Source organism: Strix aluco, chromosome Z, assembly GCF_031877795.1.
Source record: "Strix aluco isolate bStrAlu1 chromosome Z, bStrAlu1.hap1, whole genome shotgun sequence".
Lineage (NCBI taxonomy): Eukaryota > Metazoa > Chordata > Aves > Strigiformes > Strigidae > Strix > Strix aluco.
In genome coordinates this window covers 78,093,703-78,112,799 of record NC_133971.1, presented here as the reverse complement: position 1 = coordinate 78,112,799, position 19,097 = coordinate 78,093,703, and the positions used below count along the sequence as shown (strand labels likewise).

The 19,097-nt window shown below is 41.9% G+C and overlaps 1 protein-coding gene across 2 annotated transcripts in view; it reads right to left on the bottom strand.

Moving 5' to 3' along the window:
- Positions 1 to 6,537: 6,537 nt before the first annotated feature.
- The window catches only part of LIFR (LIF receptor subunit alpha), a 56,120-nt gene continuing 43,560 nt past the window's right edge, over positions 6,538 to 19,097 (bottom strand). For both annotated transcript variants that reach the window (XM_074811652.1, XM_074811654.1), the window contains exons 16-20: positions 17,350 to 17,517; positions 16,549 to 16,710; positions 15,414 to 15,507; positions 14,791 to 14,869; positions 6,538 to 14,110 (exon numbers count right to left, since the gene is read on the bottom strand). In XM_074811652.1, coding sequence (XP_074667753.1) covers positions 13,472 to 14,110; positions 14,791 to 14,869; positions 15,414 to 15,507; positions 16,549 to 16,710; positions 17,350 to 17,517 — 1,142 coding nt within the window. In that variant the 3' untranslated portion in view covers positions 6,538 to 13,471. The remainder of the gene's footprint in view (positions 14,111 to 14,790; positions 14,870 to 15,413; positions 15,508 to 16,548; positions 16,711 to 17,349; positions 17,518 to 19,097) is intronic.

The window sequence follows — 19,097 nt, the reverse complement described above, 5'->3', positions numbered from 1 at the left end:
TGCTTGCTACTGTGATATTATAAATCACTTTTTTTTTTTTTTTTTTTTCCCTGAAAAATGAGAAGAGGGATGTGCAAGAGACCTTGGTGGGTCACAGTCCTCTTAAAATGAAATGTTTTCTAGGCACAGGACCAACACTTATGCAACCTGGATTGCCAAACTGTAATTTAAGCAAGTGAACACAGTGCTGTCGAGACACTAAGGAAATGGTCCTGAATTTCGTAGTTTGGAGAGTTTTCTTCCTTAACTCTTTGTTCAAAGTGGATCAGTGAGCCATCGGGGGGGAGAGGAGAGACAGTGCAGCAGGGCACCCCATAGCTCGCCACATGCCAGCAGCAGGAGAAGCACAAACCTCCTCAGCGGTGCAGGCTCATCTGAATGCCTATGAGCTAAAAGGACCTGAAGTGGCAAAAGCAATGGAGATCAGGAGGTTTCTGCTGCATTTGTATTGTGCCCAGGGTGCTCCTCACTCCCTGGGAGCTAAAACACATCCCCAAGACTCGCCTCAACTACAGCTGACTGTGAGCAGCTGCAGGCTAGAGTGGAAAATATAATAGAATCATAGTATAGAATCACAGAATACCAGGTTGGAAGGGACCTCAAGGATCATCTGGTCCAACCTTTCTTGGCAAAAGCATGGTCTAGAAAAGATGGCCCAGCACCCCATCCAGCTGCATCTTAAAAGTGTCCAGTGCTGGGGAATCCACACTTCCCTGGGGACATTATTTGACGTTGTTCTCATTGTGAAAAATTTTCCATTAGTGTCCAATCGCAATCTCCCCAGGAGTAACTTGTACCCATTACCCCTCATCTTTTCCACATGATTCCCTGTAAAAAGGGAGTCTCTGTCATCTTTGTAACTGGTACTAGATAATGGCACATGCAAATAACTGCTGGGGAGACCCCAGCTCCTCTCATGTACACTGAAAGGGACACCCTGATTTCTTTAGGTGAAAGATATTGTGATCATGGTAGATAAGGCAGCAGTGGTCAAAAACAAATACAAGCACTTGTTAGAAATAGAAAGAAACAAAAATATGTGGTGGTACCAGCATGTAATGTGCACCTGTGCTCTGCCCCCTGTTCAAATCACATTTCAGAAAAACTATCCGTAGAAGACATGGGCAGCTTGCAGAGGAGTTGGAGAAAGTCATGGCTCTTCTCCCAGGAGAAGCGAAGTTTTGCTTGGCTTGGGGAGCCCCATGGGGAGTGAGAAACCTGTGCATGATTGGGAAAAAGCAGGATAAAGTATATATGCCCAGGGCAGTGGAGGAGTCCCCATCCCTGGAGGTGTTCAAGAGTCGGGTTGACATAGCGCTGAGGGATATGGTGTAGTTGGGAACTGTCAATGTTAGGTTAAGGTTTGGACTAGGTGATCTTCAAGGTCTTTTCCAACCTAGATGATTCTGTGATATGATCAAGATGTGGCTTTAAAATGGAAGTAGATGGTATTTGATGCTGTGGGTTGTAAAGGGGAAATGTGCAGAGTTTGAAAAGGGGTAAAAACTGAAACCTCTGAAGACTGAAGGTCTTGCTGGCTGCTCACTGCAGCAGCCCTGCAGTGGTGCCCAGACGCAGCCTGCACCTGGGCTGTGTCTCAGCTGCTGGCTGCTGGAGATGGAAGACTCACGTTTTATGAGCTTGAGGGGTTTTCCCAGGTGGTAGTGACCTGTCCTGACCTGGTGCAGGGTAGGGAAATCTGACTGGCTGTACCCCTAGTCCTGGGGACCTGCCGTGCTGCTGGTGATGGGGGACAATGCTGGTCCAGAAATGGTATCAACCCTCTGCTCTGCCACATGTCCCTTGCCTTTCCCATCCTTACATTTCTGTCACAGGGTTTGGAGAGCAGCTCCAAGAAAAACATCTGGCAGGAGATGTCTCTATTTTAAGATCATTTACTGCAGAATAACAGGCGTTTTGGTACAAGGCAATACTTCTCCAGAACAAAAGCTGGTCTTTGAAACGTGGGGGGGGGGGGGGGGGGGGGGTAGAAAATACCTCCGTTGTTGTGGAAAAAGAAAAGCAACAAACGGCAGTTCCCCAGATGACTGTTTCCAACTGTGAATATCACCACACGGGAATTTGGAGCTGGCAGCATCATCCTGCTGCAGCATAGACTAAGCACAGGCGGCACAGCTGCATAGTGCAGGCTGGGGGGGAATAACAAAGATGCTGCAGGGTTGAATCTTTTAAAGGAAAAAAAAAGGTCCTTTCTGCATTCATTTAAAGATAGTCAGAAATTTCTGAAGGGGGAAGCATCCTGCATCCACATCTCCAGTCTCCCTCGTGAAGCCTGGGGCTGGGTGAGAGGCAGGGGTTTCCACCCAAGGGCTGAGCAGGAAATAGGTGCCAGGAACATCTGACCAGATGTGGAGACTCAGCCACGTCCCTGCCCCCCTGATGCTGGGCCAGGGAAGGAGAGGGGAAAGGCAGACAGTGCGTGGCAGAATGCTTAGTCATTTTCCCAGGAACTGGCCTGGATGTGCTGCTCAGTGTCTCTGAGGCTGTTTATAAATCATGTTATTTATTGCTCATGCTGTATCAGATGCTCAGCATGACCCTAGTGCTGCTGCAGGATGAGCTCTTGCCCGTTGACAGAGCCATGTCCTTTTTACTGGTACCTGTGCAAACTGACAATGAAGCCAGCATTCTCAGGTGCTTGTGCCTCATTTTGCAATTTAATCACCTTCCTAAAATTGCAGTTCTTAGCTTTCTTCCTTATTTTCCACATTAATCCCAAAAGACATCCACCTCCACTTTCTAGGGCTAAACACTCACCCCATTGGTGCCAGCCTTGGATGGGCCAAGTCAGGCCTTGTGCTGGGCACTGGCTCTTGGGCAGAGCTGCTCCCAACCTGCCCCTCACCCTGCCTGGGGCACAGCCTATCTTGAGGCTCTCCACCACTCCTCCATCTCCCTGGGGATCAGCCACTTGGGAATCAGCAGTTAGGTTTGCTCAGGTCATACTAAAGCAAAAGAAAGAAGAGGAAAAAAAAAGGCAAGTAAAAAGAGGCATCAAGGGAAACTAAAGCCAGACAAGACAAGACTTAGCAATGATCCCTGTGATAGGCAAATTCTTGATGCATTGGTGTTTCCTGGGTTGGTCAAAAATGAGGGGCCAGGAGCTCTTTTCCATCCCAGTCCTTCCAGCCTGGCCCCAGGGAGAGAAGAGGTGAAGAGGAGGAGAGGCTGCCAGGGTCGGGAAGCTGCCCATTCCTTGATGGTACACCTGCCACAGGTGCCTGTTAAAAGTTGCTATTTCTGTAAGCCAGGTTTTGCTTTTGAGAAAACGTTTTCATTCTGTTGATAAAGCAAAATAAGCTGGGTGGGAAATGCATTGTTCCAGCTCTGTATGTGCAGCTCCCTCCACAGCAGCATCACTCCTCAAGGGGCAAATCTCCTCACTTTAAAGGACTAGATAAAATGCAGCTGTGGTTTACTCATGGAGAGCAGCAGTCACATCCTTGTTTTTATTGACATTTTATTTCTTGGGGGAAAATGTGTGCATGCAGTGGGGTTTCCCCTTCTCCAAAGCAACACCTTGCTCTGATATCCAGGTCAGGGCATTGACTGCTCCGATGAGCACATCCCTCCCTCCCACTCCATTTTTTCCATTGATTTGAGTCACTGCGGACACCCCTGGTCCCCTTGTTGAGCAATGATGTGTCCCTGAACCTGCGCTTCGGCATCTCACATGAGTAACAGCCTGGTGCTGGCACCTGCGGTCACCGCAGCTCTGCGAGGGCCTGGCTTTCCGCTCCCATGGACAGGATCAGATTCGTCTGTGAGTGCCCTCTTCCCAGACCCCCTGCGATGGAGACCGCCTGGCAGCGCTGTGACCGACTGTCCTTATTTCTCTTGAATATCATTCACTGTCAGAGCATTTTTCTTTGTTAATTGTGCACAAGACAAAGATGATTTTGTCCCTCCCCACCGCCTATTTCTTTTTAAAGCTTCCCTCAATCTTCCTTTCTAGGAAAACAACAGTGCTGGTTCTTTCAACACCCCACAGGTCATGTTTTCCAGCACCATACATTACTGTGACGTATGGTGACAGCGTGGAAGAAATGGGGCTGCTGAGCACAGACACCTCACGTTCAGGCTTATAATCCAGCAGCTTTCCAATCTTTTTTTTTTTGTTTTGCAGACCCTTAAATAGTTTCTAGTAGCAATAGCGGCAGCCTATGTGGTCACTTTTTGTAAACATGGTGAAATTTTCCTCAATTTTCCTGTCTTTTGAAGATACCAGAGCAGCAATATTTAATATTTTCTTTACAATTTCCCTTGCTTCCATTTTTCTTCTCACTACAGCTTTTAATGTTGGTGTCAGCAAAGCAGAATTCAAAAACGTAGTCACCAATTTAGCATCATTTTTAGGCAATTTTCATTTGAACTGATTGCTCTTACAAAGCACAGACTTTTTTTAAGACCTGACAAATGCCTTGTACACAGGGACTCTGTAACCTTTATTTGTGTTGAGAGTGACTTTTTGCGGTTGCAAATGTGAGGAAATGCTGCACGCTAATGCTACAGCCAGTGCCACATTAGGAGCAGCCACAATTGACAGCACAGGGAGAGTCAAGCAGAAGATAAGGGTGTGTGCTGGAACTGGGCCAGGAAACATGGATGGTTTAAGTCCCTTTCCCCACCCTTGTCCCAGTGGTAAAATGGGACAGTTCACATGATCCATCATTACCCAACCTTCAAACTCAGTTGCTGTGATTTTGTAGCACAACTTATTTTCTTGGAATGGCCATGATGCTACATGAAACTAAGACTCTGTGATTTTAATTACTTTGTAGAAGTGCCTGTATCTGTAGTTCCCAGGTACCTCATAAATGCACCCAAAATTAAAAGCTCAGCTCACAACTGGCTTGGAGTATTTCAGCTACGGTGCCTGTGCATTGTAAATGCAACATGGCAGGATATCGGCAGCAACTGATTTCTGTGCTGGCTTCATGACTAGAATTCCCTGATTTGCCCAGCGGGTAAATCAGCACAGGCGTGGGGCTGCACACCCTGCATGTGGGCAAGGCATGCAGCGGGGCCATTTGCCCCAGCTGAGCCTCCAGGGCAAGGATGGTGGTGTCCACGGAGGGGTCAGACCCAACTCGCCTCTCCCAGGGCCAGAGCTCTCAGCTGCTCTTGCACATTCACTCTGCAGTGGCAGAGCACAGCCCAGGCTAACTGGTCTGCACCCACCGTGGATGTGACACAGTGCTGTCCCTGTGAAGAAAACTGCTTTGTCCGTGTTCCTCTGGTGCTGCTGTCACGTAAGCACATCTGTGCCAATGGATGGGAAGCTCCAGCTGTCCCTGAACTGTTAAATATCAAACCCAACAGTATTAGACTGGTTTTGCCAAGGTTTGAACGATCTATAGCTGAACTACTTGCAGTATCTTCAGAAGATATTGCAAAACCATCATCCTTTTACTTCTTTTAGACCTGAGGCCCAGATGATGGAGGGAGACCTGTCTTGCACCTATCCCTGGTGTTCCTGCACTGGCCAAAGCAGATGTACAGCTTGAGAGCGCAGCTGTGGGATTTCACCCTTTGAACAATCAAAGCCTGTCCTCATTTCCACAGTGCCATGTGTTTCAGTCTTTTCAGAGCAGTACTCTTCAGTCCTGCTTAAAGGACATAGTACCCTTGATCCTGCACCTCCCCAGCGCTCAGTGGAGCTCACACATCCTACCTAGTTGCTGTCACACTGATAAACTGCACCAATCTCCTATTGCAAGACAATGAATTGGCTCTCTGACATTTGAGAATGCCTCCAAAGAGATGGAGAGATGACAGTGCCACCATGCAATCATGGCTTCATGTGACATGCTGTGATGTGGCACCTGTTTGTCTGCACACTGCTAAGCCCATGTGTCAGTCCTTAGTTCAGACACCGTGGTTAGATGAGCCACAAAATTCCTTGGCTGTTGTTAGGACAAGAAGTGCATGCTGTGACATAAACGACCTCAAACATAAGGCCCATGTTACAGCCACCACAGAAGCTGATCATTCAACTGAAACATACTGAGAAAATGTCCTGCCACCCAAACCAGCCCCACAGTGTGCACCCTGGGCCCCTTCTTCCCACTATGTCCTTCATCATAGAATAGGGATGTCCATGACACAGACCTGTCCACCATGGAGAGCCTCCGGCTGCTCATCTCTGTAAGCCCTCAGCCCAAGCCTGCAGCGAAGTCACATCTCCAGCCCCGAGCTGTGCTAGAGCCATAAGCTGAGATGGACTTGGGTAAGTCAACTGACCTTCTTCCTATCATCACATCGCATGGCAGGAACAGGAGGGCTTCAGTGAACCATATATGTATGCACTACGGCATGCTGTGCTTAGGAGAAGCTGTTCAGAGAATATCTGCATTACTACCCGCACTGCCGATCAAGCAGCCAAGGCTATGCTTGCCAGATCCTGTGGTTATTTACTCTGGCACAAAGTTAAAATAACTCTGTTTGTACTGGAGCATGAGCAGAATTTAACTCTTACTTAAAAATAAACATGCAAGCAAGGAATATGAAAACATGTAAGAGTGTAAGAAAATATATTTATTAAATTCCATGGCAATACTATGGTAAAATTGTTAAACACATGCGTATTTTTAGACACCCAAGCAATACAACAGGAGTTACAACAGCCAAGCAAACTAGGTTTAAAACTTATGCAAAGTTGGTATCTTAGTGTTAGGTTAGTCTTAAATGTCATCCACCACACTGGAATATTATTTCCCCAACATGATCCCACGCTTCTTTTTCAAGCATGCATTTGTTTAACTGCTTAGCTAATAAATTTTCATGTTGATACACTTAGTTGAATCAGTATTTTACTTGGTATGCTACAAATTCATTAAAGTGCCTTGTGATGATTTTGTTTAAATTGTGAAAGAAATATTTTTTCAATAGCTGATTTGGAAGCTGGAAAAATTCAGTGTCATTCAGCAACAGAAATATGTTAAATAACTGATTAGATTTAGTGTGTTAGGAAGACTATTTTGTCAGTTTGATTTATTGATTTATTCTCAGAATTAATTTCTATAGACAACTATTTCAAATTGGCAAACAATATTTTCACTAGTATTAAACAAAAGTCCATTAAAATGTTTGTAAAAAAAGAACATAACGAGATCTCTAAACAAATTATTTATGCTGCAAAAAATATGGTATAAAAAGAGCTAAAAAAACATTGAACCTGTTCACAGTATATATTTTAAAAGTTACAGCATTATAGTACAACATTTTTTTTTTTTCAGGTGACCTGTATGACTCCACCAGCTCTGCTGTTCTGTGTGCCACAACAGGATCACAGTTCAAATTAGTGTTACCTTCGAGTAGTATTTCAGACACAAGTCGATTCAGTTATCTTTCTTTGCTATCCCCCTGCTTTACAAACTATTTTTGCTATCCCCTGTTTTACAAACTTTTTTTGCTATCCCCTGCTTTACAAACTTTACAAACTTTACAAACTTGAAGCATAAAATGTTGTTCATCCTAAGCCACTCTTGAATCACACTAAGGAAACACTGACAAAGTGATGTTCAAGGATTCTTTTTTAATTGTATTACTACTAAAAAAGTGTGAGACCTTGACAGTTTCTATTTTAATTTGCCCTGCTTGAGCTAATTTTTAAAAATTTTTCTCATCCCCAATGATGAAAAAGAGAACATTCAATTTTTTGCTTTGTCCCTGGGTAAGTTTTACTCACTACATTTTACTCAACATGAGGCCAAATGAGTTGCAAAGGTATTGAACCTTCTCATGGAAGTTGTGCATACACTTCCACAGGAGCTTGCTTTCATGTAACAACAGTTGAAGTGCTGATTTGTGAAAGGCCAAAAACCTACCTAGAGATTTTGCTGGGTATCCCCTTAAAAAATAAGGATGTCATCGTCTCTGCTGCACCACTGAGTCACCCGGGGAGCACTAGCACAAAGAGAGGGTGAGACTGGAGAGGGATTAACCCCATCCTCTCATGCAGCACCCCGTTAGACCAGCTCACCTGCACGAGGATGCTGAGACCCCGCTCTCTGAAATACAAAAGTTTTCTGAAGACTTTTTTGTTGTAAAAGCAGAAGGAATTAACAGACGTTTTTGTGGGGAAAAAGTATTGTCATGCACCCTGGGACAACTTTTAAAGTTACAGAAACCCCTGCCAATATCATCTGAGGTTTGTTTGCATAACATGCAAAAAGGAAACAAACACTGGCTATCTTAGAAACACTGGGGAAAATCCAGAGTTATATAAATGGGGAGGAGAGGAAAGAAAATTGTTATGGAAGAAACTGTTTTCCAGCTTCTAAGGAGATATTTAAAAATTTAAGACAGGCCTAAGCATGAGGAAATTAGTTTTTAAACACGCCAACATTTCTGAATCCATGTCTGGCATTTGGGGTCTGGGACTGTTTCCAGGCTTGCTAAGGAAAAGGCAAAGAAGAAGCCAACAACAGATCTTGCAAACTGCCAACAGCATCTCTGAGCATCAGCCACACAGAGCACTGCTTAATGCACAGCAGCACAAACTCTATGTACTGTGCTGGGAGGAGTGCAGATGGTAGTTGTCTCCTCTAGACAGAACTGCATCTCAGAAGGCATATATTCAAGTACAGGGCTCTGAAAAAAACTGCTTTGGGAATTGCAAGCCAACTTCCTCTGTAATATGCACCTAGGTACACAATGATGTAAGCACAAATGTGTGGGTTAGGACTTTTCTTAGTGTTAAAATATTAATGCCATTTGCACTGAAGTCTTCATCAGAGTCTGTGGCAGAACAGAAGATGCTATTTACATGGGAAGGTCTTGATAGATTTATGGTACATGGAACCTTGTTAGCAATCTGATGCTTTAAATGTTACATTTTTCTTACGTATTTCAAATTCTTTCACTATATTTCTATCTACTTGTAGGTATACAAATATTCTATTTACAAAGCAGTATTTGTCTAAAAATAGAGCACATGATTTCTCATTGCCTTTTCAGAGTGATGTCTAAACACCTTCTGTCTCCAATGTATCCAACTGCCTTCATTTTTGCTGCTATTCATGTTCAACTGAGTGTCTTGGAGGACAAGATCACAAGAGACACCACAGCCCTAAGCTTTACTCAGCCGAATGTATCAAAAAAATAAAAAAAAAAGGTGGCTTGAACATGCCTCTTCAGAGCAGCCTGAAACTCAAGGTCAGCAGGAGCTTGCTGCTGCCGTGTTCCCAGCAGAGAAAAGCTCTGGTCCCCTACGTAAACCAAAGATGAAGAAAACACGGCACATTTGCCAATTGTGCCATGACAGACAACACGGCTACTGGTTCCCTTTGGAAATGGTTTACCCATGAAAGCAGCAACTACAGATAATAAAGACAGCTACCACAGCAAATGTCAGTCATTGGGTCCTAAGTCTGCCTGTGCAGCCATTGCATAGCAGGGGAGGTAATTCACCACCTGCCTGTAGTATTAGCTTACTCTTTTGTTGATTAACTAGTAGTTCTGTGAGGTATATCACATGCAGATCTACCATCCCAAAATTTAACATACAAACCCAAGATCTCAGATCCCGCTGCATGTCAGAACAACAAAAATAATGAATGTGTCAAATAGGAGAGTGCACGATGTTGCATCAAACGTGACTGATGTCCCATGCATACAGTGAACAGTACAAAACCCCATTACAAACCCCAAATTGTCACATATGACAGGCATGGCTCAAAAATAAGAAGCAGCAGCACCGATGATTTGCTTCAGAAAGAAATTGCTTGGCATTAACAGCCTACATCTCTGAACACTGATCCAACTGGAGGATTGAAGCACTAAGTTAGGAGTAACAGTGTTTTGGACACAATCCCTTCTGGTCATATCCCTTCTGGAAGTTGTTTCTTTGTTTTGTTATGTTTTTTTAAGAAGCTGAACTTTCTAGTCTTATAGAAAAAAAAGCAAAAAGCCAAAAGAACTAAAACAAGTGTTCAATAAGATCTTTCAGAAAATGATGGTTAGGAAATGCAGTACTTTAAGTTTCCTAAGACATTTTTCAGAAATAATTTGACTGAAAAAGTTCACCAGGAAGCCTGAAGGCACTAGTGCAAGGAGTCTGATCCCCTCTGAAGCCCAAAGTTTTAGTCTTAAAATTGTTATTAATGCATTTAGAGGCTAAACAGCACCGTGATTTGAAAGTGAATTTGGTACGAAGACATTCCTAAAGACGCTTCACTGGTTTAACAAGGCACTTGGGCTAAGAAAGCAAGCCTGTTTCCTGACAGTCCTTGTCACTCACTATTCCTGCTCCATGCACCTAGGGGTGTCTTCACATGATCACTAAATTAGCACAAAACCTCTCACTGCCCATCTGGTATTTGTATTCACTGCTGAAGATTTAAGATAGACATCTGAAGGGAGTCCTCACTGGTAGAACTAAATAGGCTCAAAGAAAACCACAGAGGTGAAGCAGCTGAGCTTTCAAGTGCTGGAATGAAAACTGCTTACTGGTTCATAACCATTAAGCAACAGTAAATAATGCTACATATACTGCACAAGCCTGTGTCTCTCCCCCATCTGCCCCACTCTTCTGCTACTGATACAAGACGATGCATATGGTAAGCCATTTCTATTAACAGGACTCTTCTGCCCTACATCCTGGAAGTCAAATAAAATATATAGTCAAAGTTTAAAAAAAAAGTGCTGGCTAATTAGATGACAGTGCTTTGACAGCATCAAGGCAGACCCTGTATTTGTGGACCTTCTCCCTATCTAATCACTAAGAAATTAATGAAGCAGTATAAAACGCTGATGCCTTTACTGAATAGGAAGATCAGCACAAAGGAAAACCTGAGTATGTGAAGCTTGTGTTTTAAGTGATTCACCATGGGAGCACTGTGAAGGGTGTTAGGCTGCCCCCTGAGAACTCTGTGTGTGCCCTGGCTTCCAGTCTGCCAAATTAAAAATTGCTAGCACTCTGAAACTTCAGTTTGGTTTTGTTTCTTGCAATACACAGCCATACGAAAGCACGGTTATTCTTCATGATCAACTGTTCCGCTACAAAAGGGTTTTTTTGTTTGGATCACCGTACAATACTGATTGCTCCTCTGTACTGAGAAACTGATCCATAAAAAACCCAAACCACTACTCATACACACTGTCTGTGACATCTTCTGCTTTCAATTAAAAGCATATGGCAGCACAATCTAAAATTTATCTTAGGAGATAAACACGTTAAGCCAAATCTGCACTAGTGAAAAGAAAACAGCTCAAAAAGAGATATTGTGAGAAAGGGTTGTTACTATTAGGATTTAGCCACCTCCAGCTATCAAGCACAAAGGGCAGAACTGCTTCCTTTCATGTATTAGTTTAGTGTTCTGAGCAATAATAGATTAGGCATGAAACTTTCTCATCACCAGTAACATCTGGTGAGAGATGGATACCAGCTCTTTGCACTGCCTGTCTGTCTTTTCACCTGCTGCTCTGCTAATTCCAAGATTCAACCTCAAAAGTAGATCCTATCTGCACTGTCTGTTCTTTCAGACAGACCTTGCACTCTGTCAGGTCTGCAGAGAGATCTATTTTTACTTTCTTCACAGTTCACTCTTCCAGGAGGCACACACAGGCAGTTGTTACTGATGATGATTTCAATGTTATTTAGTGTTTTGCTTTTTTGTCAGTTTTGAAATCCCTCTGTATTTTCATTCTATGGAGATGGCAGAGATATACCAACATCTGAAACTGTACCATCCATTGCTGCAATTAGGTTTAACCTAATGCTTTGTTTTATTCTGATGACCAGATCACATGGTTTGGAGACCAAATGATTGCCATTCTAGCCATCCTCCTGGTCTCCTCTCACACCTTTACAACTAGCAGCTTAGCCTCCTTATCGGAGGCTTATCCTTATTCGGCCTCCTTATCTGTTTTGGGATCTTGCTTAGAAGACCACTCTCCCTCTTATTTATTCAAAAAATCACAAAGTAGCTAAGGAAACTGAAATCTAAAAAAAAAGATTCAGTTAGGACTTTATGGACACCCTTCTAGATCAAGCTCTTTAACATGTGACCTCTCACCACTGTGTTTTACAGTAGGAAACAGGTAAAGTAAAAAGCACTTTCTCCTTTAAGCTAGTGAAATTCATGTGTGCCACAGTCTGAAGTTTACACAGTGAAATGTTAAAATTACAGCTGCCTATAGATGGATATGTGAAAAAAAGCATTTTCAAAGATGATTGTTCTGGGCATTCCTTTAAGCACACAAATGTACATCATTTAAGCTTTCTTTGCATCACAGGTCTGGTAAAGGAGAGGTAGAAATAATGGCACTAAAATCTCCCTGGGTTTCTCCCTGCCACTAGAGAAATCTCACTTTGTACTCCCAGGTAGAATTTGTAGAGAAGGTCCTATTGGGTAGACACTGGAGAACAGCCAGGCAGCAGGTGGCAAAGCTAATACAATAAAGACCATCCAAAGAGCAATTTGTTCTCAGGGAGCTAGTACTACAACCTCTAATTTCACGTGCCAAACTGCTTGGACAACTAATGTTAGCTGACAGGGGTTTTCCCCATGGCTTACATTACTGTATAGTGCAAAGACTGCTGAACACCAGGGGCGAATGGAGCACTGTATCACTTTGATGCAGGAGATGTGGAGCTAAAGCTGCTATGAAATACAAAATGCATTAGTGCAATACATAGGAAAGATTAATTCTTTAACCAAAGGATAGAAAAAATATAGAGCATTCTAAGTTTAAAAAAAAAAAAGTTTTAAACTTTATGCAGTTCTTGTTGAGGTTTAAATCAGTGTTACACTTTTTCCCCCAAGTTTGTACCCCTGAGTCAAACATTGAATAAACATTGTACAGTAGGTACAGAAACTAGTGTCTAGTTAAAAAGCAACAGATTTGAATGGCCATTGCTTCAGAAGTGTTAAACAGTGACAATACCCTTTGTATGGGAAGAGAAAAAAAAATAGCACTCTCATTTGTTCTTAGTTTATAACTAGGTAAAAGATCTCAAGAGTTTCCAACCACATCATTTCAGTGTGTTAGATTGAGGTTTGTTATAAATGAAACTTTCAGTAAGGAAATCTGTTGGGGCTGCATCATTTGAGTATGCACAGTTGAGAACAACTACAACAAAGCAAAGCAATCTTTCCAAGTTATAAGTTGCATGAGACCATATTAATCTTGGAGCACTATGTGAAGGTAGGCAGAGTTCTCTGACTATGATTATCAGGAGCTCTAAACTCAATACCCCTTATATCCAATATATTTTACTAGAGTAATAACTAAATTGCTATAACTTTGGCCTCTCGGCCTCTATTAAAATGGAATATTATCACTTTCACTAAGTTAAACATGGTAGCATTCAGCTCACTAGAACCTCTGCTGACTGTCTCCAAGAATAATTCATGCCTTTTGCACTTTTCTTCTTCCTTTCTTTACAACATCAGGAATAAGAGCTTATTTAGAAGGCAGGTTCAGGTGCAACGAGGACTTACTGTTAATCATTTGGTTTGTTCTGAAAAAAGTGTGTAAAGGACCACCCTACGTTACTGGGTTTGGGAGAGTCTTCATCATCTTTTGGGGGAAGCAGAAACTGTCGAGAATTAATGGAGCACGGGCTCCCAAAAGATGCATTTTCATTGTTGCTTTCAGCTGATCCAGGAGAGTCTGGAGTGTCCATGTTCCAGGCATTTGTGTTTGCTTGAGGTCTGTAACCTGCAGTTTTATCCAACTCTTCCTCTGCAGGTGAGCAACTCTCTATTTTCAGAGCACTGACAGGCAGCTGCATTTGTGGCTTATAGCCTGCTGTAGTCACTAAGTCTATTTCTGGCTCCTCCTCTGGTTTAATCTGAGGCTGATACATTGACTGGATGTCAATGTAAACCACCTGAGATGACCCCACAGGTTCATCCATAGGGGGATTTGAGATCTCCTCTTCAATGATAGGGGGGCAGTAGGACACAACCACATGGTTCTCCGTTTCTGAGTCAGAGCCATCTTCAGGCACAGTGGTGTCTGCTGCTGGGGACATCATCTCTGTGTCTTCAATCTTGGGAGCTGCAGACCGTGTTTCTACCACTTCAACACTATTGGGGGTGCATGGGTTCATTTCCAGTGTTTTAAGTGTCTTATTCCCCTGAGGTGAGAAAAAGGAGAAGGGGGGGAGACTAAGCCAAAAGACCTGAAAATCCTGAAAGCAACAACTTGCCCAAATTAAACCAGTACATTGGCTTGTGGCTTGCACTCATCCCACTGCCATTAGTACAATATTAAAAAAAAAAGTGGTTTTGTTCTTATGTTCTGGCTCATCACATTTTCTTGTTAATGTTAAAAGCATTTTAGCCAACTTAAAGAGACTCCGGATCTTGCTTAAGTGTTTGAGAACTCTCTCCCCAAATCTCAGCTTTGTATAACCCATTCCAGAAGGTTGTTTAAATGTTACACCCAGTTTCAGCTATGATGTCTACCAGGAGGTTAGGGATATGGCATGTAATTTCTCCACACTTTCTATTTCTCCTAACACTATGACAGACGTGTACATTAGTCCCACACTGTTATCATGCACTGACACTTTTCATTAGTTCAGGAGGAGAGAAATCCAACAGTCCTTTCCCAGTTCAAACACTGCAAGTAACTACATTAACAAGAAAGCTCTAGATAGCACCTGACAAAAGTTACTGAGTAACTTTGTCCTGTTCCTCCCTGCCACAGAGTTTTTTCTACAATTGGAGTAGAAGCCTCAAAAGTTTGCAAAAAAATTCTTTACTCACAATACCTTTCCGAAGTTTAAAATACTAGATTTAAAATGAGAGTTACCTCACAGATGTTCTTCTGAAACTGAAGTGCCTTACTGTTCTCAGGATTTGGGATCTCTGGATAAAATGTTTCTTTAATCCTTTAAAGAGGAAAGAACAAACTTTTAAAAGTTACCAAGCCCTGAAACAGATTCTGAATACACAAAAGGAGTCAGGACATTTCCCTTTAATTCAGAATACTGAAGACATCTGGCACAAAGATTTAATGTGTTACACTTTCCCTAAGTATTTAATGGAAAAAACAGCAAAACTTTTTTTTTTTAAACTGGGGAACTCGATATGCCACGTTTATGAAAAGTTGAAGATGGGCTGTCTACCTGAGTGTTTGTGGATGGCTCACAAATTACGGTATGTCGCCAGTTTATTTTCATTTGGGAACTATTTATAAACGGTGCTCACTGGGAGACAGGCTCCTACAAAACCTTTTTGCATTCCTCACTCTGACCTCTCTCCAACTCAATTTCTCCATCACCTTCCACAATGCGTTTTTGCCACCCACCTCTAAACAAAGCCACTGACATCTCTGGGTACTTGGAGAAAAAAAGAGTAACTAAAATCATGGAAAACACTAGCACTGAAGCAAACACATGCAGGAAAAGATTAGAACCAAATGCAGGCATTTACCATTCCCTCTTTCGATAGCAGAAGATGCTGGCCACCACTCCAAGCAGCACAACCACTGCGACAGGGATGAGAATTGCAATGATTAATCCTACAGCTGGGGGATGAAAAAAGAAAAGACAGTAAATATATATATGAAGTTACCAGCAAGTTTTATGCCTTTTCTCATATTCCCATAGATTAGAGACCATTTCATTAAACTCATCTAACAGTTGTCTGCAGACAGTGACCTATACGATACACTTCCCCTTTGCTGGAAGGGCAAAAGTCCATCCATAAACAGAGCTGATTCAGTGATACCTACAGGAATTAGCAGATACTTCTCCATGATTACTTAATTGCGAAAGGCTTCATGTGCAACACAAGACTAATTGCCACTGTAATTCTGTTCTCAGTAAGCACTGGAATTGCACGACCCTGTTACTTGAGCTGGCCAAACCTCTGGTAATGGCTCTTATAGGCCAACAACTCATTGCACAAACTGCACTGCCTTTTATGTGATTTACAATGCTTCTAATCCCCAGGGTTTAGCTCCGATACATTCCCACTGCCTTCCTCTATTGATGTTAAGTGCCTCAAGTTTGATTTTTTGTGTATTTTAGTTGCACCCCAGCATTTAGCCTTTCATATGAATTTTTTTTTTTTCCTCATTCCCCGAAGTCAAGCCTTTCTTTTTTCTAACTGTCTTTCTGGGTTTGTTTCTGTCAGGGGATCGATAAAACGGAATTCAAAGGAGAGAGGCGTCTGTTTATAATTCTGAAACTGGTAGATATTTCCACAATGTCTTTCTTCCCATCATGTATTAGCAGATATTCATCATGGGAAACCTGACAAAAACAACTAGCTGCTTGAGAAGACTAAGTTCAGACTCCACCATATTTAATTCTAGTTCAGAAGTTATTTTTCTTTTATAAATTACCATGAACTACTAGGTAGCTGTAATAGGAGAGGATCTTTTCCTCACTCTGAACTGTACCAATTTTTGTGTTTAAAAATAATCAACTAAATAAATTAAAAATTAGACTGTAGGCCCAAACTACCTAAGGGACCCAGAAAAAAACCAAAATAAGCTCAGCTTTATATACATTGTACAGTCCCTGTGCTGAAGACCATTAATGAACAGGGATATTCAACTTACAGTCCTCCTTTGTCACCACATAGAGGCTGTTTGGAGGGCTCAACCCACCAGCAGTGTAGGCTTGTAGGTCCAGTTGGTAACTTGTTTTGCCTTGAAGATCAAGTATTTTCAAAGACTTCTTTGTTAAGTCAGTGATATTCTTAACTTTAAGTTCTGGATTCCCTGTTTGTTTGGAAGCAGTGAGAAAAGCATAACTTTGTAAGACAGGATTCACAAAGTCAGCCTCAGCTTTAGCAAGACTTTCTTGAAGTCAGCATATAAAACCTTAAGAACAGTTTGTGTAAAGGAAAACTGAAATAAAGAATCCTAGCAATGCTGCTTGCTTACACAGCACCAAACAGCACAGGGGTGTGTTGGTGCTGCAGATTGGCTTCAGTTTCTTATACTCCTGCTTGTCCTCTTACGTTAATGTGAGTCAGGCTTCAGTTCTGCACAGAGATGTCCTTACTGGAAGAAAATACCAAATTAAATATAGCCATATAACCTCCCTCATGTCTCATCTACTGAGGGTATCTGTACACAGGGCAGTGTGTCACATTGCCACTTCATCACTACATAGTTTTATGGCCTTAGTGAGCCTGACTTTTGCCTTATATTAAAAAAACCCAACTGTGCTAACCACACAAGGAGCTGATTATTTCAAATGCCTTTGTCACATATCAGGGGCCAGTTATGTCAGTGAGTAATGCAACTGAATTATGATTAAAGCATCTTTTTTTAAAGTGAAATTGAATTATTTAAGAAAAAAAGAACAAAAATCCAACTTGAGCAATTAAGTTGCAATCTATAGATCTCACTTACCTGATTCTGAAAGCATAGGCTTTAAAGCATCTTTTTCACCTTTTGCAAAGGAAAGGCGATATCCCTCTAAAAACCCCTGACAATCTTCAATAGGAATGTCTTCCCATTTTACCAGTATAGAATCTGAAGAAGTTTCTTCGACAGTAAAATTTGGTGCACGTTTTGGAGCTGTAGGGAGAATTCCAAAGGAAAAAGCTAGTAAGAAAACACCTTAACATTAAATGCTAAATCCATATAAGTGTTTCATCAGTTTCATTTCAAGGCTAGCATTTTCAACTTTTTCCTGAATACTTTTCCCTTACTGTCAAAAAAATGTGAAAAGACTTAGCAGGTGATACTACAAAAATACAAGTCTGTTGGTCTCATTGTCATTAACTACTGCAGTATTATCTGCTAACAGAAGCTGAAAAAAAATCTCTCCTTGGGCAGCCTTCTGACAGATGCATACATGTAAATACCTTTCTTTCTGCAACAACCCCCAAAAGATCATATAAACATTCAGAGCATACAAATTACTTAACTTCTAAAGGCTTTAACTCTGTGACTTTATAGCTTGTCTTCAAATTAAACAAACAGCACATTCCTATCATGGAAATCTATCTGAGCTTAAACAAACTATTCTTAGCAGGCATCACAAGTCATTCCAATATCTGTACCCCACTGGAAGTGTTACAGCAGATATTCCGTAAGGTCATGTGTCAGGAATTAGTCTGACATTTGGCATTGATCTACCAGTGCTGAACTTATGTTTAAGAATGCTTGTACTTTTGTTTTGATGGTTATCTGTCCAAAGGCAAATCTGAAGTTTTAGCATTAATCTATGCTTTTGTGCAAAGTGAATACATTTCTCAGTTTCTAGCAAGGTTCTTCTGCATGTTCAATGTATTTTTAATCCCCCAAAAACTTTATCCTTTTACCTTGAAAGCTTCCAATCTGTTGAGAACACACAGGGAAAAACCTTCCGAGAAACCACTCAGGATTTTTAGAGATACAAATGGCTGAAAGTTTAGTTTCTGGTAAAATTGCCTTAACCTTACCTTCAACCTTAGCAATGAAATAAACAGTGGCATTTCCAAGGACTCAGATTAAGTGAGCAACACAGTTTTCCAAGCAAACTATTTTAGCAGAAAACACATTAAACTTCAAAGTGAAATGAGTGCTGTAGTTACAATACATTACAGTTGTGATGTTAAAGGGTAAAGCCATGTTTAGATACCTGGGAACAGAAAGCATTCAGACACTAATGCATCTCCAGGCAAAGTTCAGCCCTGGATCAAACCGCAGTTACCCAGATGGGATTGGTACAGGAGGGAATACAAGTGCAATTCTCAAAGTGGCTTGTACTCTAGGATCTAGTTCTGGTCTAAGAAAAGCTTTTAAACAGAAATGTTATGGACACTTCTTATATTTGCTGAGCTGTACCAAATGTGCTCAGATGTTTACTTTGACCTGACAAATCAAAAAAAGTTGCCTCCTCTCCTGCAGAAGTGACTGCAGCCCTGTGGTCCAAATTTTGCCCGTGCCTTCAACTTTGAAGACCACTGTCTTCTAAGCACGCTTCTGTGACACTCTGTGCCACCACACAAGCTGGGGAACACAGGGTTATTGCATGCTGGGAACTGGAAGTGGCTGGAAAAATGTATTAGAATGATCTACAGAGATCAAGAAGTCAGTAGTACTGTATGGGGATTTTGGTGTCAAATCTTCTTCTGCCAACACTGAGCTAAAAGTAGACACAGTCTAAATTC